Source organism: Penicillium paradoxum (assembly GCF_028828445.1).
Source record: "Penicillium paradoxum strain IBT 22861 chromosome Unknown utg000005l_segment0_segment0, whole genome shotgun sequence".
In the NCBI taxonomy this organism is placed as follows: Eukaryota; Fungi; Ascomycota; class Eurotiomycetes; order Eurotiales; family Aspergillaceae; genus Penicillium; species Penicillium paradoxum.
In genome coordinates this window covers 2,433,199-2,449,057 of record NW_026643183.1, presented here as the reverse complement: position 1 = coordinate 2,449,057, position 15,859 = coordinate 2,433,199, and the positions used below count along the sequence as shown (strand labels likewise).

The following is a 15,859-nucleotide window of genomic DNA, read 5'->3' as shown; positions in this document are numbered from 1 at the left end:
AATCCCATTCCCAACCATGTCTCCTTCGCAATCACCTTGCGTTCGACATACCACTCCCCAAGAACGGTAAACAAGAACGCACTCGAGTTCGCAAGCGGAACGGTCAGAGAAAGCTCTATATAGCAGACCATTAGTACATGCCCAAAGTAAAACCACCGCATCGGAAGCCACTCAAGCCGTGGAATACCACCTACCATGTTTCCCAACAAGCAAAAAGAACCAAATACTGCCTGTGAGATTGATCACCAGCGGAATTGCATAGGCAGGAGTACGTAGCAGATTAATCACAGTCCAAAAAACAGAAACAATCTTCGTTCGCAGCCAGGACTGCTTCACAGGAGCACCACGTCTCCACGCCGGCATGGGTAGATTATCCTCATCCCCATCTATGCCGCCTTCCGCGGTATCAAGCCCACTCGGACTAGAACCACCTTCCTCTAAGCCTGCAGATGCACTTGTGTTCTGCGCTTTCCGGTTCGGAGCACTGCTGCTCGTACTCCGTCTCCGCACGCCCTCGGGGTCGCTGTCCTCCTCCCGCGAGAGCAATTCCTGCTCCTCCCCGGCATCCGTGAACCCGGTTTCCGGGGAATCTTGCGATCGTGCTCTTCCGCGCTCTGGGGCCAAGTTCCTAGCTTGTTTCTCTTGTCGGGCGTTGAAGTCTGCTGCTGCGCGGCGGATAAAGGGGGTGTGAAGCCCCATGCTACGCCGACGAGGAGGAAGGAGAGCACGTAGCTGAAGACGGAGGGGGCGGGTTCGGTGGGGATGCTGGCATCTGGATCCATTGTTTGTGGTTTGTAGCCTGGGAGGCTATCGGACGATGGAGTTTGTTCCCTTCGCGTGCTGGTTGCGGCACTGACGTTGGTGGTGATGGGGTCTGTGCATGGCCGATAAGATAAGGTTGTGTGGATCTTTGGATCTATACGACGGACCCAAGGGTTGGATGGCTTTATTTTGTGGACTCGGGCATGAGCTACACGACGATTTTCATACTGAGCATAGTAGATAAAAGACTCCTCTTTGCTGCTGACTGGGCTATAGTCCAGCATTGCTGGAGGACCGGCGTATGTAGCTTTCGTACATGATTTTTGATATAACACACTGACTGTACCTAGACGACTGCATCATTGAAGAGATAGCACCACCTTGGAAACGCATGTATTATACTCACCGATTATGATATCATTCCATAGAGTCTGTGCTCACTACCAACTGCAATGGGACAATTAGATCGACCCCGCAGTGATTTCCCCACAGCCCATAACCCACAACTCACAAGATCCACAGAGAATCAAGTTGAAATGCTCTCAGTAGGTCAACTGCGAGCCTCCGATCAAGCTTGCCCGGCCGTCACAGAGGGTATCGCCACGTCCGATGGATGTAAGACATCATCAAGACCGATTCATGACTGAGCAAAGGAACCCACCACCCGCCTGCTTCCCTCGAACCCACTTCACCAGAGTCCACAGCACCAGAAGATCAGATCCCTTTTGTCTGTTGCTTAAGCGAACGCCGAGGCTTGAGAAGACGAACGCCCACTGTGTCTGAGAAAAGACTCCTGGTGGTGTTTCATATCTCTGGTGTGCTCAAACGGTCGCCCGTGCAGCATCCCCCTACTTCTCTCACCAGCGAGTTTCCTCCTCTTGGTTTCTTCTGTGAGGGAATGGGAAGAGGAAGGAGGGAGAAGTAAGAGGAGAGGATTTATATGTTGAGGGGAATGATAAAATTGCCTAATGTGGAAGGCACGTTCAAGCCTACTTCCCCGATATTGTGCTGTTGCGACAGGTTTCGGAGAGTCTAGTGGTGAGAGAGGGTTTCTCCCTATTCTCGATAGTGAACCTGGCCTCACTAGTGATACTCAACATGAGATTCGGTTTCAGAGTGAATCAGAGGTAGTGATTAATACTTCGTTATTAGGTAGTGGACTCAAATGTGGTATTATGAAATGGTATTCAGAGATATATAGGTATTCTATGGGTATTGTTTATTAAACAATAGTGTGTGTTTGTGTAGCTCATCGCCATCAAAGCAAAAGAAAAAATATGCAATGAAATAGCGGAGTAGATGATCAAATCACAATGGGTTTGGAGAAAGTAAGAAGGAAGTATCAAAAGAATGGAAAGGTAAGAAAAAAGTTCAAAAGAATAGAAAAGTGAAGTATGGACAAAGAATGAAGAATATGAGCAAGAAGGCAGTGATAACCTTTAGTTATCACCCTTCTATTTCTTGCCAGGGATGAGTTTCTGGAATGAGGCCTTCATATCCGCACTGCTCCACCGCTTCACGCGAACAAGGTAGTACATAACGGTCGCCATGAAGACGTTGAAAACAATGAAAGCCCACATGATACCAAAGTTGCGCCATCTTTCAGAGTAGAAGATATTGACAGAGCCCAGGAACTGATCAGCAACTTGGAGAGAGCAATATTCGCAGCCACTTGTAGCATCACCATTGAGCAGCTGACCACCTGCGGCGGTGACGTATTTCTCCAGGTACTGGAAGCAGGTTTGACCAGAGGGCGGGTCGAAGATAGCAAGTTCGGCGGTAGAGCATATCACCGGGCGGTTGTGGAGTTGTGCGCTGGCCATGCCGCCAACCCAGTATGTGAAGGGCGAGACGCGGTACATGAAGATCCAGAAGCCGGGGAGCTCGTCGGGAGGTTGCATTACACCACAGAAAGTGAGAGACATTGCGAAGAGAAGAACAACTACTGCACTGGCGGTTTGTTCGTCTGGGAGACCGGCAATGACCATGTGGGTGAAGGTGCTGGCATAGATGAAGAAGACAATGCAGAAGACGAGCACTGTTCCTTGGGTTGTTGAATCGGGGATTCCAACGACGGCGTAGAAGTAGCTGCCATAGGTCACCACACCCATAACGATCATGTAAGGGATTTCCACGATGATGTTTGCCATGAGGAAAGCTTTCCAGGAGTAAGATTTGCTGGGACGTTCACGTCCTTCGTAGAGAGAACGTTGGCTCACGAATACGGGCATAATCTGGTAAGGTTAGTTACATATTCATTCGGGTGGATGGTTAGTTGAACATACCTGTTGTGCCAAGGATGAGAAGATGGTACAGATCATGAAAAGAGAGTAGACGATGGTCTGCATGCCCTGAAGAGACGTTTTGGCGTCGTAGAAAGAGAAACCGATGAAGAGACCGGAGGCAATTCCAAGTCCCCATTTCGCCAGAACGTAGGAGGGCATACGCCAGTATTGCTGGAACACACGGTATGTGACCTGGAGGAGCTGGAACCAGAAAGGCATGGCAAACTCGGAGAGACTTTGGGTGGAATCGTCAGTGGCGGGTGCTTGGCTTTCCTTTTCCTTGTGGATTCGGTCGAGCTCGACCTGGACCTCTTTGCTGTTGTTGCTTTGCTTCCAGACATCAAACCAGTCCTCTCCTTTGTTGTTCTTGCCAGCGTTGACAATACCTAGCATGTATTCGGCAGGATTCTCGCTATCCGCACACTTGGGCGCGCCATTGGATTCGAAATACTCGAGCATTGTGCTAGAGTTCTCTCCGACCGGACCAAAGTACACCGTCTTACCGCCACGTGCGAGGAAGAGTAGCTGATCGAATTGTTGGAAGAGCATGGCGCTGGGTTGATGAATTGTGCAAAGAACAGCTTGGCCGTGCTCGGCAAGCTTGCGAAGGAATGAACAAATAGCCCAGGAACTCTGGGAGTCGAGGCCACTATAACACAGTTAGTATATGAAAGCAAAAAGAAAACCTTTGGCGGAGTACTTGCCTGGTAGGCTCATCCAGGAAGAGCAAGAGCTTGGGTTTGGCAGCCAATTCAACACCGATTGTCAACAGCTTGCGTTGCTCGACGTTCAGACCCTCGCCAGGGACACCGACAATGGCCTCGGCAAACTCCTCCATCTTCAACATTTTGATAACATCTTCAACATAATCGTGCTTCTCCTGGACCGAGACGGAGGCTGGCTGACGCAACATAGCACTGAATCGCAGGGCCTCACGCACAGTAGAGGTATCCAGGTGGAGATCCTGCTGCTGAACATAACCTGTCTTCCGCTGGAAACTCTGGTCCAGTCCACGACCGTTGACAAACATATCACCAGTGATAACACCCATCGACGTACGGTGGGCCAACACATCAAGCAAGGTCGTCTTACCAGCACCACTGACACCCATAAGTGCAGTCAGAGTTCCAGGCTTGACCCATCCAGAAACATTATCCAAGAGACGACGAGGCTCACCCTTGATCTCAATATCGTAACACACATTACGCCAGGTGAAGGTATCGGTCTGAGCCTGCATAGCGCCCATTCCCTTGTCATCGCTGCCAGCTGCGGGCTGGGCTTTGGCGCGCTCGGTGCTTTCAACATCAGCTGAGCCCTGGCGGAAACTAGCAGGCTCGCAGCCACGACGGAAGACCAGGGCCTCGGCGGTGCTTGTGGTAGATGAGTTCAACTCGCATGCGATGAAGTAGATGGCCATGAACGCGATCAAGAAGCCCATCAGGATGCCGAAGTTACGCCAGACGTGGCTGTAGCTGTAGGTGTAGTTTGCTGCCATATACCGGTCACCGTTGACTGTTGTAGAGCCTGCAACCGAACCTGCCGCAGAACAACTGAATGCACTGCCCGACAAGTCGGCATAGGCAGGAATAAAGGACGAACAAGGGAACTCGCGAGCATGGAACTCATTAGCAATCAGAATCTCAAAGGCGTAGTAGATCGGGTTGAGATAATGAATCCACTCGAACCATGGATGCATGGACGGGACAGGTAGGACGAAACCAGTATAGACAATAAGGGCCAAGATCATGACACCCGCCAAACCCATTGCTTGCGAGATGGTTTTGGTGACAGCGGCCAACGTGCGGAAGATTGCACTCATAACGAACGTGATGACGAATGTGATAAGGAAGTAAATGAAGAAGTTTGAAGCCTCTCGTTTCAGACCAGCCAGGAAATACAGGATGATATTGAACACAACAGATAACGCAAACTTCACTGGTACATCACTGAGCACACCAGCAACGGCTTCTGTGGCGGGATGATAAAAGGCAAAAGATGCATGTTTTTCGACAATTGGGCGTTGTGAGTAGAGATTGTTGATTTCAGCCATTGCTGTGAGGGCATTGAGAAGAACAGCGAAGAACAGAGTTGCGCCTTTTGACTGGAACCCAGAAGTTGCATCAGCGGTCCCGTAAAACACAGATCCAATAATGAGAGCCATGATAATATTGGTGACAACCACAGAGATGGTTGAAGCGGCATCGTTCCACAACCGTTGATAGGCGCGGACAGTATTGAGTTTGATTTGCATGGGAACACTGATGATATATGGAGACTTGGGTCGGGTGTGTTTGGCCTGGGCCTCACGCTTTCGTTCCTGGAATGCAGCGAGAGCCTGTGTATCATCGCTCAGTGGGTTTTGCCTTTCATAGGCAGCAATTTCATTCTGCAACTGTTTGAATTCAGGCGAGTTCAACCATGCAGCCTCGAATTCCTCAGGTGTGCGAGGAACGCGGTTTTCCATGCCGGGTTTGGCTTGCCGCTCCTGGACGTTGGTGATCGAAGTGAGGAAATCTCCAGTGGTCTGTCGGGCTGGACAGTCCCAACCTTGATTCTCAAAGTAGGCCTTGGCTCTGGAAGCAGGTCCGTAGAAGATCTGGTGACCTTCGTAGAGAACGATCACCTTGTCAAAAATATCATAGATGCTTTGACTAGCCTGGTAAATAGCGACCGCATGGCAGGAGCCAGTGATATCAGAGGACAGTCGCAACGATTGGACAAATTTGAACGCCGTAGCGGAGTCCAGTCCTCGGGTAGCATTGTCCCAGGCAGCGATTGGAGCACGAGCCAATGCCATCTCTGCAATACTGACACGCTTTCGCTCACCACCCGAAACACCACGGACAAAATCATCACCAACCCGTGTGTTATACGTGTGGCTCAATCCAAAGACAGCCATCATGATCTGGGCCATGTACTTGGCATACTCCGCGCGCGACATGCCCTGGAAGCGATGGGCGGGGGTTCTGGTTGCAGCTGCAAACTCCAGAGTCTGGCCAACGGTCAAATGGGGAAAGTGTCTATCAACCTATCCAATTTTCGAATTAGTATATCTTTTTCGCGGTTGAGGTGGGAAAATGTACCTCTTGGTTGTACACTAGTTCACCCTTGAATTCCTTCATCATGCGAGATTGAGGAATACCTAATGGCTGTTAGCGTAGTTCTAAAATCATGAAACTCCAAGGCTTACCGTTATAGTGGATGACACTCTCTTCGCCCTTTTGCAACCCGTGAAGCTCTCCGGTCATGGACTTCAGCAGTGTACTACAGCCGGCACCTGGCCGACCAAGCACAAGCAACAGCTCGCCACTCTTCAAAAGACCAGTGAAGTCCTTCAAGATTCTTCTTGAGGGAGCTTTGGATTCACGAATGATTTGAGGCAGCCGGAAGGGGGCAGTCAGGGTTGATGTGACTGTATCTTGGAATTGCAGAGCAGCGCCCGATCCATATACATTGAGATCCTTGAAAACCACGTCCGATGAATGCCCCGGGCGGCCATCACGGCTGATATCGTTGATCGCCGCTTTAAGCCATTTTTGCAGGTCGAACTTTCCCGATTGGGGATCGAGAGATGGATCAGCTTGAGCGAGGATTGCTAGAGTATCTGTGGTTCCGGGGGTTGAGTGGCGACGCGACCGTTGAGTGGCGATTTTGGTGAGAGTCTCTACATCAACTTCATTGATAAGACTCATGGGAGACTCGCCGATGGTCGATGCATCTCCGGTTGGGGGTGGGGTTAGGTCATCCTTTCCTCTTTCCATCAGCTCGAACGAGCTTCTTTCCGACGCCATCGTGCCGGTATAAAACAGGCGACGATCCGGATATTTGCGAGAGAGACTGAAGGCTGGATTCTGTTCGACTAAAAAACAAACCGTTCCAAGGGGGGGGGATCGATCAAATATTTAAAGTCTGGGCTTCATTGTGGGCCACTCCATGGCCGCTTTTGGATGACATTTTCCAGTGTAATGAAACAGTGGGTCATTCGGAGTCGGCGCAATTCAAATCGTAGGATATTTTAAGTGGAGCGTGTTTTGATGTAGCTCGATCTGATGCTCCAATGATTTGAGCAACAAATAAACCAATGTCGGCAAGTCGCAACCCTCGCCGTACGCCTTCGGCGCAGAGTTAGTTGCAGTTAGGTGCGCATCCCTGCAATCCCGACGTGATCGGCAAAGCCTCAAAGCCAAAATCCCTGAGCCTCGTTGCCAATTTCGGGAAGTCCTGGCCCCGTGATCCTCTGCTGAGTCATCTGGGACGGACCTTGGCGATCCCGAGGTCCCGAGGTCCCGTGCACAGTTATGTTATACAGCATAAGCTTACGTGAGGCCTCTAATGCACGGGATCCCAGAGCCCGAAATTTCACTAGTCCACTTTAAAGCTCTTCTTGGAGATTTCTGGAAGCTCGACAATCCACTTTTCCACTCTTAGTCTCTGGACGGAGTACGAAGTAAGCCGTGGGTAGAAAGCTCCCTCAGCACTACGAAGGCTCACCACTTCTACCCATGTGACCAAGGTTTCCCGACGATTGTTATACCTTATATCAAAGGTATATCTACTCCGTACATGTAGGTGCTTCAGTGGAGTCGGCCCAAAATTCGGTCGAACTCTCTCGGCTCGGGAGCCCATCGGGTCCATTCTATTAATACTGCAGTACTTTGTTGTGTTTCACGGGCCAAACGAGATTCCGATGTTTTGTATGATCCGAGTGCCGTATCCCTTGCTATGCCGAGCCTGCAACTGTATCAGCCCGTGCTTATCTTCTCTGTGATCTACTTACTCCGTACTCCGTCCCGAACGCACACAATCTCCTTCCCATGTGGGGGCATAGCCACTTTCTGGGTTTGCTGCCTGGATTCACTCCTACTTTCCCCTATCAGACCGTTATGCATGTGATTACGGAGTACCGAGTACAGAGAATTGTGCACATCTTCACACTATCGAAGGACCTTGGTGGCCGTACGGAGTATGATTATGCAGGATACGGTGAAGCAATAGGTAGCGGAGCACTCCGTAATTAGACTCCAATCCCCAGGCTGAAACGCTGCCAGAAAACATGGGCTTCGGGTTCCGACGTACATCTACTTTATGTTGTCTCCCAGAAGGTTGTGTTATGAAGGGGCACCCTCGATGGTGCCACTGTGGATGCCAACTGAACTGATTACTCCGCACAGCCTGGACTTATATTTGGTTTCCGAAACCTCGCTAACCTGGTCCGCTTTTCCTCAAGCTACACATCGTCACTTTACATTTCTCATGATCTCTCTACCCGGGGACCCCTGCGAAGGTGTATAGCGGCCAGTGTTCAGTTTCAATTAAAATATGCATTGCTGCCTGAGGATGCCTGAATAATGCCTGAATAATGCCTGAATAATGCCTGATTTCAGACCGCTTTCGCTACCGCTCTATACGGTATATTGTAAATGAGCTATGATATCATCTTAACTAGCCCCTTTAACCTGAAATTGAAGGTATTCACACCATATAAATTTTTAATTTATCTTTTCCTTAGGCGTTAAAGCCGTTCCGACCTAACAATAGGGAATCTAGCGAATCTAAATCCGTTGGAATTTCACGCCCTCCCTAGTCTATTTCCTCCGAAGAGTAGCTTTCGCTGAGGTACGAGTGTATTTGATTTAAAATTAATTGATTAATGATGATAAAGAAATAGATTTTCCTTCGAAGTTCTAAGGTTGAATTCCGAGGGATAGGCGGTATCGATTCTGCTAAGGGAAATATTACTACCCCTTTTCTTCGGCGACCGGTCCCATTCTCTTCCCTTTACGGGATTAGACTCGGTGATCGAGCTTTACCTCGATAGGAGTATAAAGTAGAGCCGATAAAAGATTTATAGTAGTGATAAAGGCGAATAAGGGAGGGTATATAAAGGTAAGAAGAAGAATAAGAGGGCACCTATATTGATGCCTACCTAGAATACCTAGCTAGGTACTCTGTAATGGTAATTCAGGTATGTTAATTTTCTGCTGGACTTAAAAATCAGGCACTAAGGCAGGAACCAGGCCGAAACTCAGATTTTAATTGAAACTGAACACTGGCCGCTATACACCTTCGCAGACCCCACATCGCAGTCTAGACTGTTAAGAGCCGAATAGTTCCCGTCGCACCAAAAGCCACTTTTCCTCATATTCAATTTATGTATATTTTATACAAGTGTGGGTTCTTGGCGTTGGGTCGCCTGCGCCATGAATTTGTTTCGCGTGGAATTGCACGTTTGCCACAAAAAGGAGCGTGAATGCAGGTTTACGAGGGTGTCGATTACCGATGCTCGTGGAATTAGGGATGTGACACGAGTCAGGGTAAAGAAGGCTGAGAGGAGAGATCATCATCTCTCCAACCATCAAAAAGCAAAACTTGGCAAGTCTGTTACACGATCATTCCATTTGATGTGCAATGAGATGGCATCCGCATGAGATGATGTATGCGACCGTCACAGGGTCCCTGTTCACCAGGTATAGATGACCTTGGAAAGGAACAGTCCACGGAGATCAAAACAAGAATCCTCGCGAGACGACATCAGTGGCTGCGGGGCAGATCGGGCGAGCTAGATCGGGCGAGCTCCGAGTTGGATAAAGACAGGCTTCCCCCAACATCCCTTCTCCACTTCGTCTGAGCCCGGAGTTATCATCCCATCATGGCTATCCAGTCACTGCGCGAGATCAACGCTTATAATCTGCGCACCTTCAAGCGCCACTATGTCGCGGAGATCTCAGGCTCGCTTGGCGATCTGGGCACCTTCCTGCCGATCGCGATCGCGCTGGCTGTGAACGGCACCGTATCCCTCGCCAGCACACTGATCTTCTCGGGGATCTTCAACATCCTAACGGGCGTGTTTTTTGGTATCCCCTTGCCAGTCCAGCCGATGAAGGCTATTGCCGCCGTAGCCATTGCGCGCAGTTTCTCAAACGGCACGATCGCTGCGGCGGGGATCTTCGTCGGTGCTTGTATTCTGATCTTCAGCTTGTCAGGGATCTTGCGCTGGTTTTCCAGCGTCATCCCTATCCCAGTTGTCAAGGGTATCCAAGTCGGAGCGGGATTATCCTTGATCATCGCCGCCAGTACCAGCATGCTCCAACCCCTGGGCTGGATCAGCCCATCTTGGGCCGATAACCGTATCTGGGGAATCGCTGCCTTTGTGGCGCTTCTGCTTACAAACATTTATCGCCGACTACCTTATGCGCTCGCCGTGTTGGTTCTGGGTATTGTGTTTGCTAGTATTCGCACTGCACTCACGGGCCACATGCCTGGGTTTGAAGTGTGGCATCCCTTCTCTCTGATCCCAAGTCCACATGAATGGCGCGTCGGAGCTATTGACGCTGGTGTTGGTCAAATTCCCCTTACTACCCTCAACTCTATTGTGGCGGTTGTCCATCTCGCGCATGATCTGCTGCCGAACGTGCGCACCCCGTCCATTACCCATGTTGGGTTGAGTGTGGCAGGCATGAACTTAATTGGCTGTTGGTTTGGTGCTATGCCTGTTTGCCATGGCTCCGGTGGTCTTGCAGCGCAATATCGGTTCGGAGCGCGCTCAGGCGCAAGTGTCATCTTCCTCGGCATGTTGAAGCTTCTTATTGGCGTCCTCTTCGGTGAGACATTAGTTGATCTCCTGAAACGATTCCCTGCTGCTTTCCTCGGTGTGATGGTCATTGCAGCGGGTGCGGAACTGCTCAGCGTTGGTGAGAGCCTCAACACTACTGGGGCTCGGGACTTGAACCAGGCTGGTGCTGGTCTTTTGGCAAATTCGGGACAACATCTGGGCCCTGTTCTCACGGATGAAGAACGCAGCCGTCGCTGGACCGTCATGATGGTCACCGTGGGGTTGTTGGTAGGTTTCAAGAATGACGCCATCGGATTCATTGCCGGCATGCTTTGTCACTGGTCATATGAGATCCCAGAATGGTGGGAGAAGGGTCGTAGCCGTTGGTCAGAGGGTAGGTTGCGTCTAGGTGACTAGGAACGATACTCTTTCTACATACGCATGAAGAGCATGAAGCACACATAGGTTTCACTTTCGATTTGTATATATATATGTTATAGTAAGAGGTGTAAACACTTACCTATTTACTCAGCGCCGCGCGCCTAAGCCAGATCCGACATATTCACATCACTCTCTCTCCGTAGCCTAGCTCCCGTATTAGGATCTTCATACTCACGCGACTCCCTCGCCGAGGAGCTAAGACCATCCGCAGCGAAATCCACATCCCGTCTAGCCCGTCGGCCACCAGGATCTCTCGACTCCAGATGACGTCTGGTAACTCCGCCGACATCATACTCGGATTGTTCCTCATAAGCGCCACTCACCGGGTCATAAACCCTAGTCCCCAGCGGCGCAGAAACCATACTAAACGTACTGTCTTCGCCGTCCCCATCCAAGAGCTGAGCTGCCGGACCACCGACATTAGCCAAGATACTGGGCGGGGAAGTTGAAACATCCTCCTCTATATCGGTGATGCGTCGTACTCCGCCTGCAGAGGTTCCACCCGCGGAGTCAGGCAATCCCAGCTGTTCCTGGCCTGTGTTGTCGTAGCGCCGTTCTTCAACGACTGCTGGTTGGCCTAGCTCTTGCTGAGCGGTGCGCACGATGGTCGTACCGTCGGGCTCGGTCTGTGAGGTTGTCGAATACCTGTGTCCGGTTGTAGTCCTGCCTTCGTTGCCGTTGGTTGTGGAGCTGTAGTAATACGAGGAGCTTGTGAAGGAGTCGGACATCGTGGTGTACGGTGGCGCTCGGTGGGATGTGCGAGAGGAAGAGGTAGATCTGGTCCACTAGGGGTGGTTTGGATATGTGCTCTGTTTAGCTGGCTATACGGGAAATTTGATATCAAACCTTGGAAGGTTTTAATGTTCGATTGTCGATAAATTGGAAGACTTTGCATGAAAGGCTGCCATCCGTACTGTATAGTACATTGATTGCTTTTGATGTTCTGTCTACTCAAATTCGAGTTTTCTCGATCTTTATATATTTCATGTCGTCTTCTCGTGGCAAGCTTCCTCTTTGCCGCTTGCATCATTGCCTCAGGCGGCAATAGGCTTCTATGGCAGAGGCAATGACCCATCGATATCGCCGAAAGGTCTGGAGATACCCCACACAGCGCGATCCAGGGGAAAAGGAGCACATTGACTGTGCGGGCGTTGTCCATAGATGCCGCGTGCACGGATGAAGCTCCAGATAAGCCGACGGCGGGCGTATCAACATCGCTCATCCCCTCTCCCCGCTTTTCAACATTGTAACCACTCATCTTCAACTCCGGATCGCGAAAGATAGAACACATGGCCGGACTGACCGAAGCTCAAGTCGCCTCCTTCAAGGAGAACGGGTACCTCGTCCTCCCAGACTACCTCAGCCCAACCGAGGTTACCTCCCTCCTTACAGAGACAAACAAACTCCTCGACGAATTCTCCCTAGAGTCGCACCCACTCACACAATTCACTACGGGCGACGAATCCGCTGAGCATGTAGGCGATGACTACTTTCTAAACTCCGGCGACAAGATCCGATTCTTCTTCGAGCCTGACGCGTTCAGCACGGAGCCCGATCCACTAACCGGGCGACCCGCTTTGATGAAGCCCAAGAACCGCGCTGTCAACAAGATCGGCCACTCCCTGCACACTCTGTCACCGCCATTCAAGGCCATCTCGCTGAACGAGCGTAACGCGGCTGTTGCGCGCGACTTGGGCTTCGTTGATCCCCGCGTGCTGCAGAGTATGGTTATCTGCAAACAGCCCTCGATCGGTGGGGCTGTACCTTCCCATCGCGATTCGGAGTTCTTGTATACCGATCCGCCATCGGCTGTTGGCTGGTGGTACGCGCTGCAGGATGCCAGCCCACAGAATGGCACGCTGGGCATGTACAAAGGATCGCAGACGGGGAGGAAGGGTGGGCATATTACTAGGAGGTTTGTGAGAAAGCAGAATGGGGCAGGCACAGAATTTATTGAGAATCAGGGGCCTGCGCTGCCGAAGGGTATGGACGAGGAGAAAAGTTCCGAGGCTACAGATGAGGATCTGGAGATACTTGATATCAAGGCTGGATCGCTTGTGCTCATTCACGGGAATGTTTTGCACAAGAGTGAGAAGAATACCAGCTTGAACAGTCGGTATGCGTATACCTTCCATGTTATTGAAGGCGCGGAGGGATGGGAGTATGATGCCCGGAACTGGCTGCAGCCTCCTGCTGGTGGGTTCTCGAAGTTGAGTGCTTGATTTACAGCTAGACTACGAATGAATGATGTGACGGTCGATGATAAATAGTAGTTCGACTTTTATTCTTTATGCAAATCCTGTACAAAAGATGGCCCGCCATATACACCAAGTGTGCGAATCCCAGACACCCCGAACTCCAAGTTGCGATTCAAGTCGGAACGATCAGGTTGCCTTCAACATATCAAGCATTCCCTTCGTCTGCCATGCTTGTTGGGCCATGTCCACCTCCTCGCGCACCCGGCGGTGCAGGCGCTCCACCATCTTGTCGACCTGTGCGGATTGGCCTAGGTTTCCAGAGTAGATATCGAGGACATTCATGGCAACCTCGACGCTGAGGTCAACCAGGCGGGGTTCACGGATATTCTTCTGAACCCACTGCAGAACAGGCTGGAGGGTGGCCTCGTCGCGATCCTTGAGAGAGGCGCGGAGCGCGGAGCGGTGGCGCAAGGCCGTGAGCAATGTGAGTTGAGAGGTCTTGTCACCAGAAGAGAGGACCTGGTCCAATGCGACGGAGTAGCGTGCCTTGCGGAGATCGTTCTCCCAAGGTTGTTCTCTCTTCCGCTTTTTGCGGTCCTGGCCCTCAATGACAATCTCCGCACCTTCTCCGATGAAATCACGTCCACGAAGACGCTTCTCCCATCCAGACCCACGGGTCTTCTTCTTCTTAGCAACTTCCTTGTCGTGCTCTTCCAATTTACCCTCCAACAGGGCTGTCATTTCCTTTCGGCGTTCCCGCTCCTTCATCTTTTGTTGGCCAGACAAACGGGTCTTGATAGACAAAAGTCCTGACTGCATACCAACAGCAATATGCTTGTCCTCGTATCCGCTTCCGGAAGTAATTACCTGCAGGGAGAGGATAGGGGACGGGTATTTAGAGCCAGATACAGGGTTCCATCCTGTAGTCTCGAAGACCTTCATGTGTCCATCCAGCGCACCACTGAGCAATCGCTCGCCATTAGAGGCCAGCGCAAGCGAAGTGACAGTCTTTTGGTGGCTCTGAATCATATGCAAAGGCTTACCAGCCACAATATCGAGAACTGCAATTTTGTTGTCGGCTGCGGCCAAAAGAGTAGTTCCTGCAGGCATGGGTAGAACAGTCTCGATCGGCGCACCCATCTTGAAGGTCATTGCGGCACGGTTGCCGACTCGGGGATCCCATAAGCGAACAGTACGATCATAAGAACCCGAAACAACAAGACCAGATGAAGCCATCGAGCCAGGCATGAATGCACCGCTGCGCACATAATCGGTGTGACCGACAAAAGTGCGCGAACTGGTTTGCGATGGCAAGTCCCACAACCGCACTGTACGGTCATCACTTGCTGTGAGAACCGATGTAGGATCGCTGGGCGAGAATTTGGTCACCCACACGGGCTGCTTGTGATCCTTCCATGTCTTGAGAATGGCGCGTGACTTGACATCGAAAACTTGCACGGAACCGGTGTCATCACCAGTCACCAAAACACGGCCGTCTGGACGGACGTCAGTACCGCGCACGGTATCGTCAAATCGTGTGATCGTTCGCAAAAGTTTCCGCGTGCGAATAGAATAGATCTGGACTCGTGCGCCTGTTGTCACGGTGAAGACATCGGGCGGTTGTGTAAGAGAAGGGAATGCGGCAGCAGAGGAGGGGACGGAGGGCTGAGTGACGAGATTGACCGGTCCATTGGCCGGTGATGGGATCAAGAGCGGGTTCTTAAAGGTCCTCCAGTATTGTTGCTCGGGTGTTAACTGCGTCGAGGGTAACGAGGCAAGCTTGACCTGCTGGAGAGGCAGGACGGGCGCCGCCATAATTGCGGTGGTGGATATACAATAAACTTTCGGGGAGTATTAATTGAGTATGCGACCCGAAATGCGCAATGAGTGGTAGAGTTGAGCCGACTAAATTGCTATCGTGAAGTTCATGAAGACCATCTTTTTTTCTGCCGATCAAAAAAGTTCGTCTCGCCCAATCGGGAATGGTGGCGGTAGCTGTTGCTGCCTGGGGCATTAAGTCCCATATTCATGCCTCAGGCCACAAGGCATCAACTCTACATCTCACCCAACCTCCCGAAGCTTCATTATTGACGGTGTGTCTGATGAATGTTGTCGGTACTCCGTACTCCATACTTGGGCTGACAATGGCGTGAGCCTAGACCAAGCCCACATGTGACCACTCTTGACTCTCAATCAAATGTACCCGATGCGTCTGAGGCATTATTTTCCAAATTTTACCCATTTCTTTACCCCGTTTTCGTCCATAGTGGTTCTGATCTCTATTGACCTGCACTCATTTCTGACGCCATTTGGCATTCCTTCCATTCCTTCGCGGGGATTTTTCCGGAGGATAGCACAAAGAATGCACACTTATTCTTGGCAAGTGACAGATCCTGTTCTTGGCAACCTATCCTACAATGGTGTACTCCGTACTCCGTAGTTATACCTCATATGATGCCACCATGGTCTGTTGACCTTGAGATCCGAGGGAAATATCCCGTAAAGCAAGTCAATGGTTCTGCCCAGGTGCCGCACGTATTTCTGTGAATTATCCCACTCGCAGTGATACTGACACTTGATGGATATCCGAAGGACTGTGCCTTTTGTAGTAGGCTTCCACA

General features: G+C 50.9%; 6 protein-coding genes across 6 annotated transcripts; 2 read left to right on the top strand and 4 right to left on the bottom strand.

The window, feature by feature from the left end:
* Window positions 1-171: 171 nt before the first annotated feature.
* On the bottom strand, window positions 172-699 carry N7457_005936 (uncharacterized protein; the record flags this gene model as incomplete). Its single annotated transcript, XM_057176980.1, has 1 exon — window positions 172-699. One exon carries the CDS (start codon window positions 697-699, stop codon window positions 172-174), a length of 528 nt encoding a protein of 175 aa, XP_057031282.1.
* Window positions 700-2,216: 1,517 nt separating this feature from the next.
* N7457_005935 (uncharacterized protein) lies at window positions 2,217-6,838 on the bottom strand (the record flags this gene model as incomplete). Its single annotated transcript, XM_057176979.1, has 5 exons — window positions 2,217-2,996; window positions 3,048-3,696; window positions 3,734-6,075; window positions 6,131-6,189; window positions 6,238-6,838. The coding sequence occupies 5 exons, from the start codon at window positions 6,836-6,838 to the stop codon at window positions 2,217-2,219; spliced, it is 4,431 nt and encodes a 1,476-aa protein (XP_057031281.1).
* A 2,858-nt stretch (window positions 6,839-9,696) lies between these two features.
* Window positions 9,697-11,016, top strand: N7457_005934 (putative sulfate/molybdate transporter; the record flags this gene model as incomplete). The annotated part of the gene is made up of 1 exon (XM_057176978.1): window positions 9,697-11,016. One exon carries the CDS (start codon window positions 9,697-9,699, stop codon window positions 11,014-11,016), a length of 1,320 nt encoding a protein of 439 aa, XP_057031280.1.
* Window positions 11,017-11,141: 125 nt separating this feature from the next.
* N7457_005933 (uncharacterized protein) lies at window positions 11,142-11,768 on the bottom strand (the record flags this gene model as incomplete). Its single annotated transcript, XM_057176977.1, has 1 exon — window positions 11,142-11,768. The coding sequence occupies one exon, from the start codon at window positions 11,766-11,768 to the stop codon at window positions 11,142-11,144; it is 627 nt and encodes a 208-aa protein (XP_057031279.1).
* Window positions 11,769-12,329: 561 nt separating this feature from the next.
* On the top strand, window positions 12,330-13,262 carry N7457_005932 (phytanoyl-CoA dioxygenase family protein; the record flags this gene model as incomplete). The annotated part of the gene is made up of 1 exon (XM_057176976.1): window positions 12,330-13,262. The coding sequence occupies one exon, from the start codon at window positions 12,330-12,332 to the stop codon at window positions 13,260-13,262; it is 933 nt and encodes a 310-aa protein (XP_057031278.1).
* A 162-nt stretch (window positions 13,263-13,424) lies between these two features.
* N7457_005931 (snoRNA-binding rRNA-processing protein UTP15) lies at window positions 13,425-15,053 on the bottom strand (the record flags this gene model as incomplete). The annotated part of the gene is made up of 1 exon (XM_057176975.1): window positions 13,425-15,053. The coding sequence occupies one exon, from the start codon at window positions 15,051-15,053 to the stop codon at window positions 13,425-13,427; it is 1,629 nt and encodes a 542-aa protein (XP_057031277.1).
* Window positions 15,054-15,859: the final 806 nt, after the last annotated feature.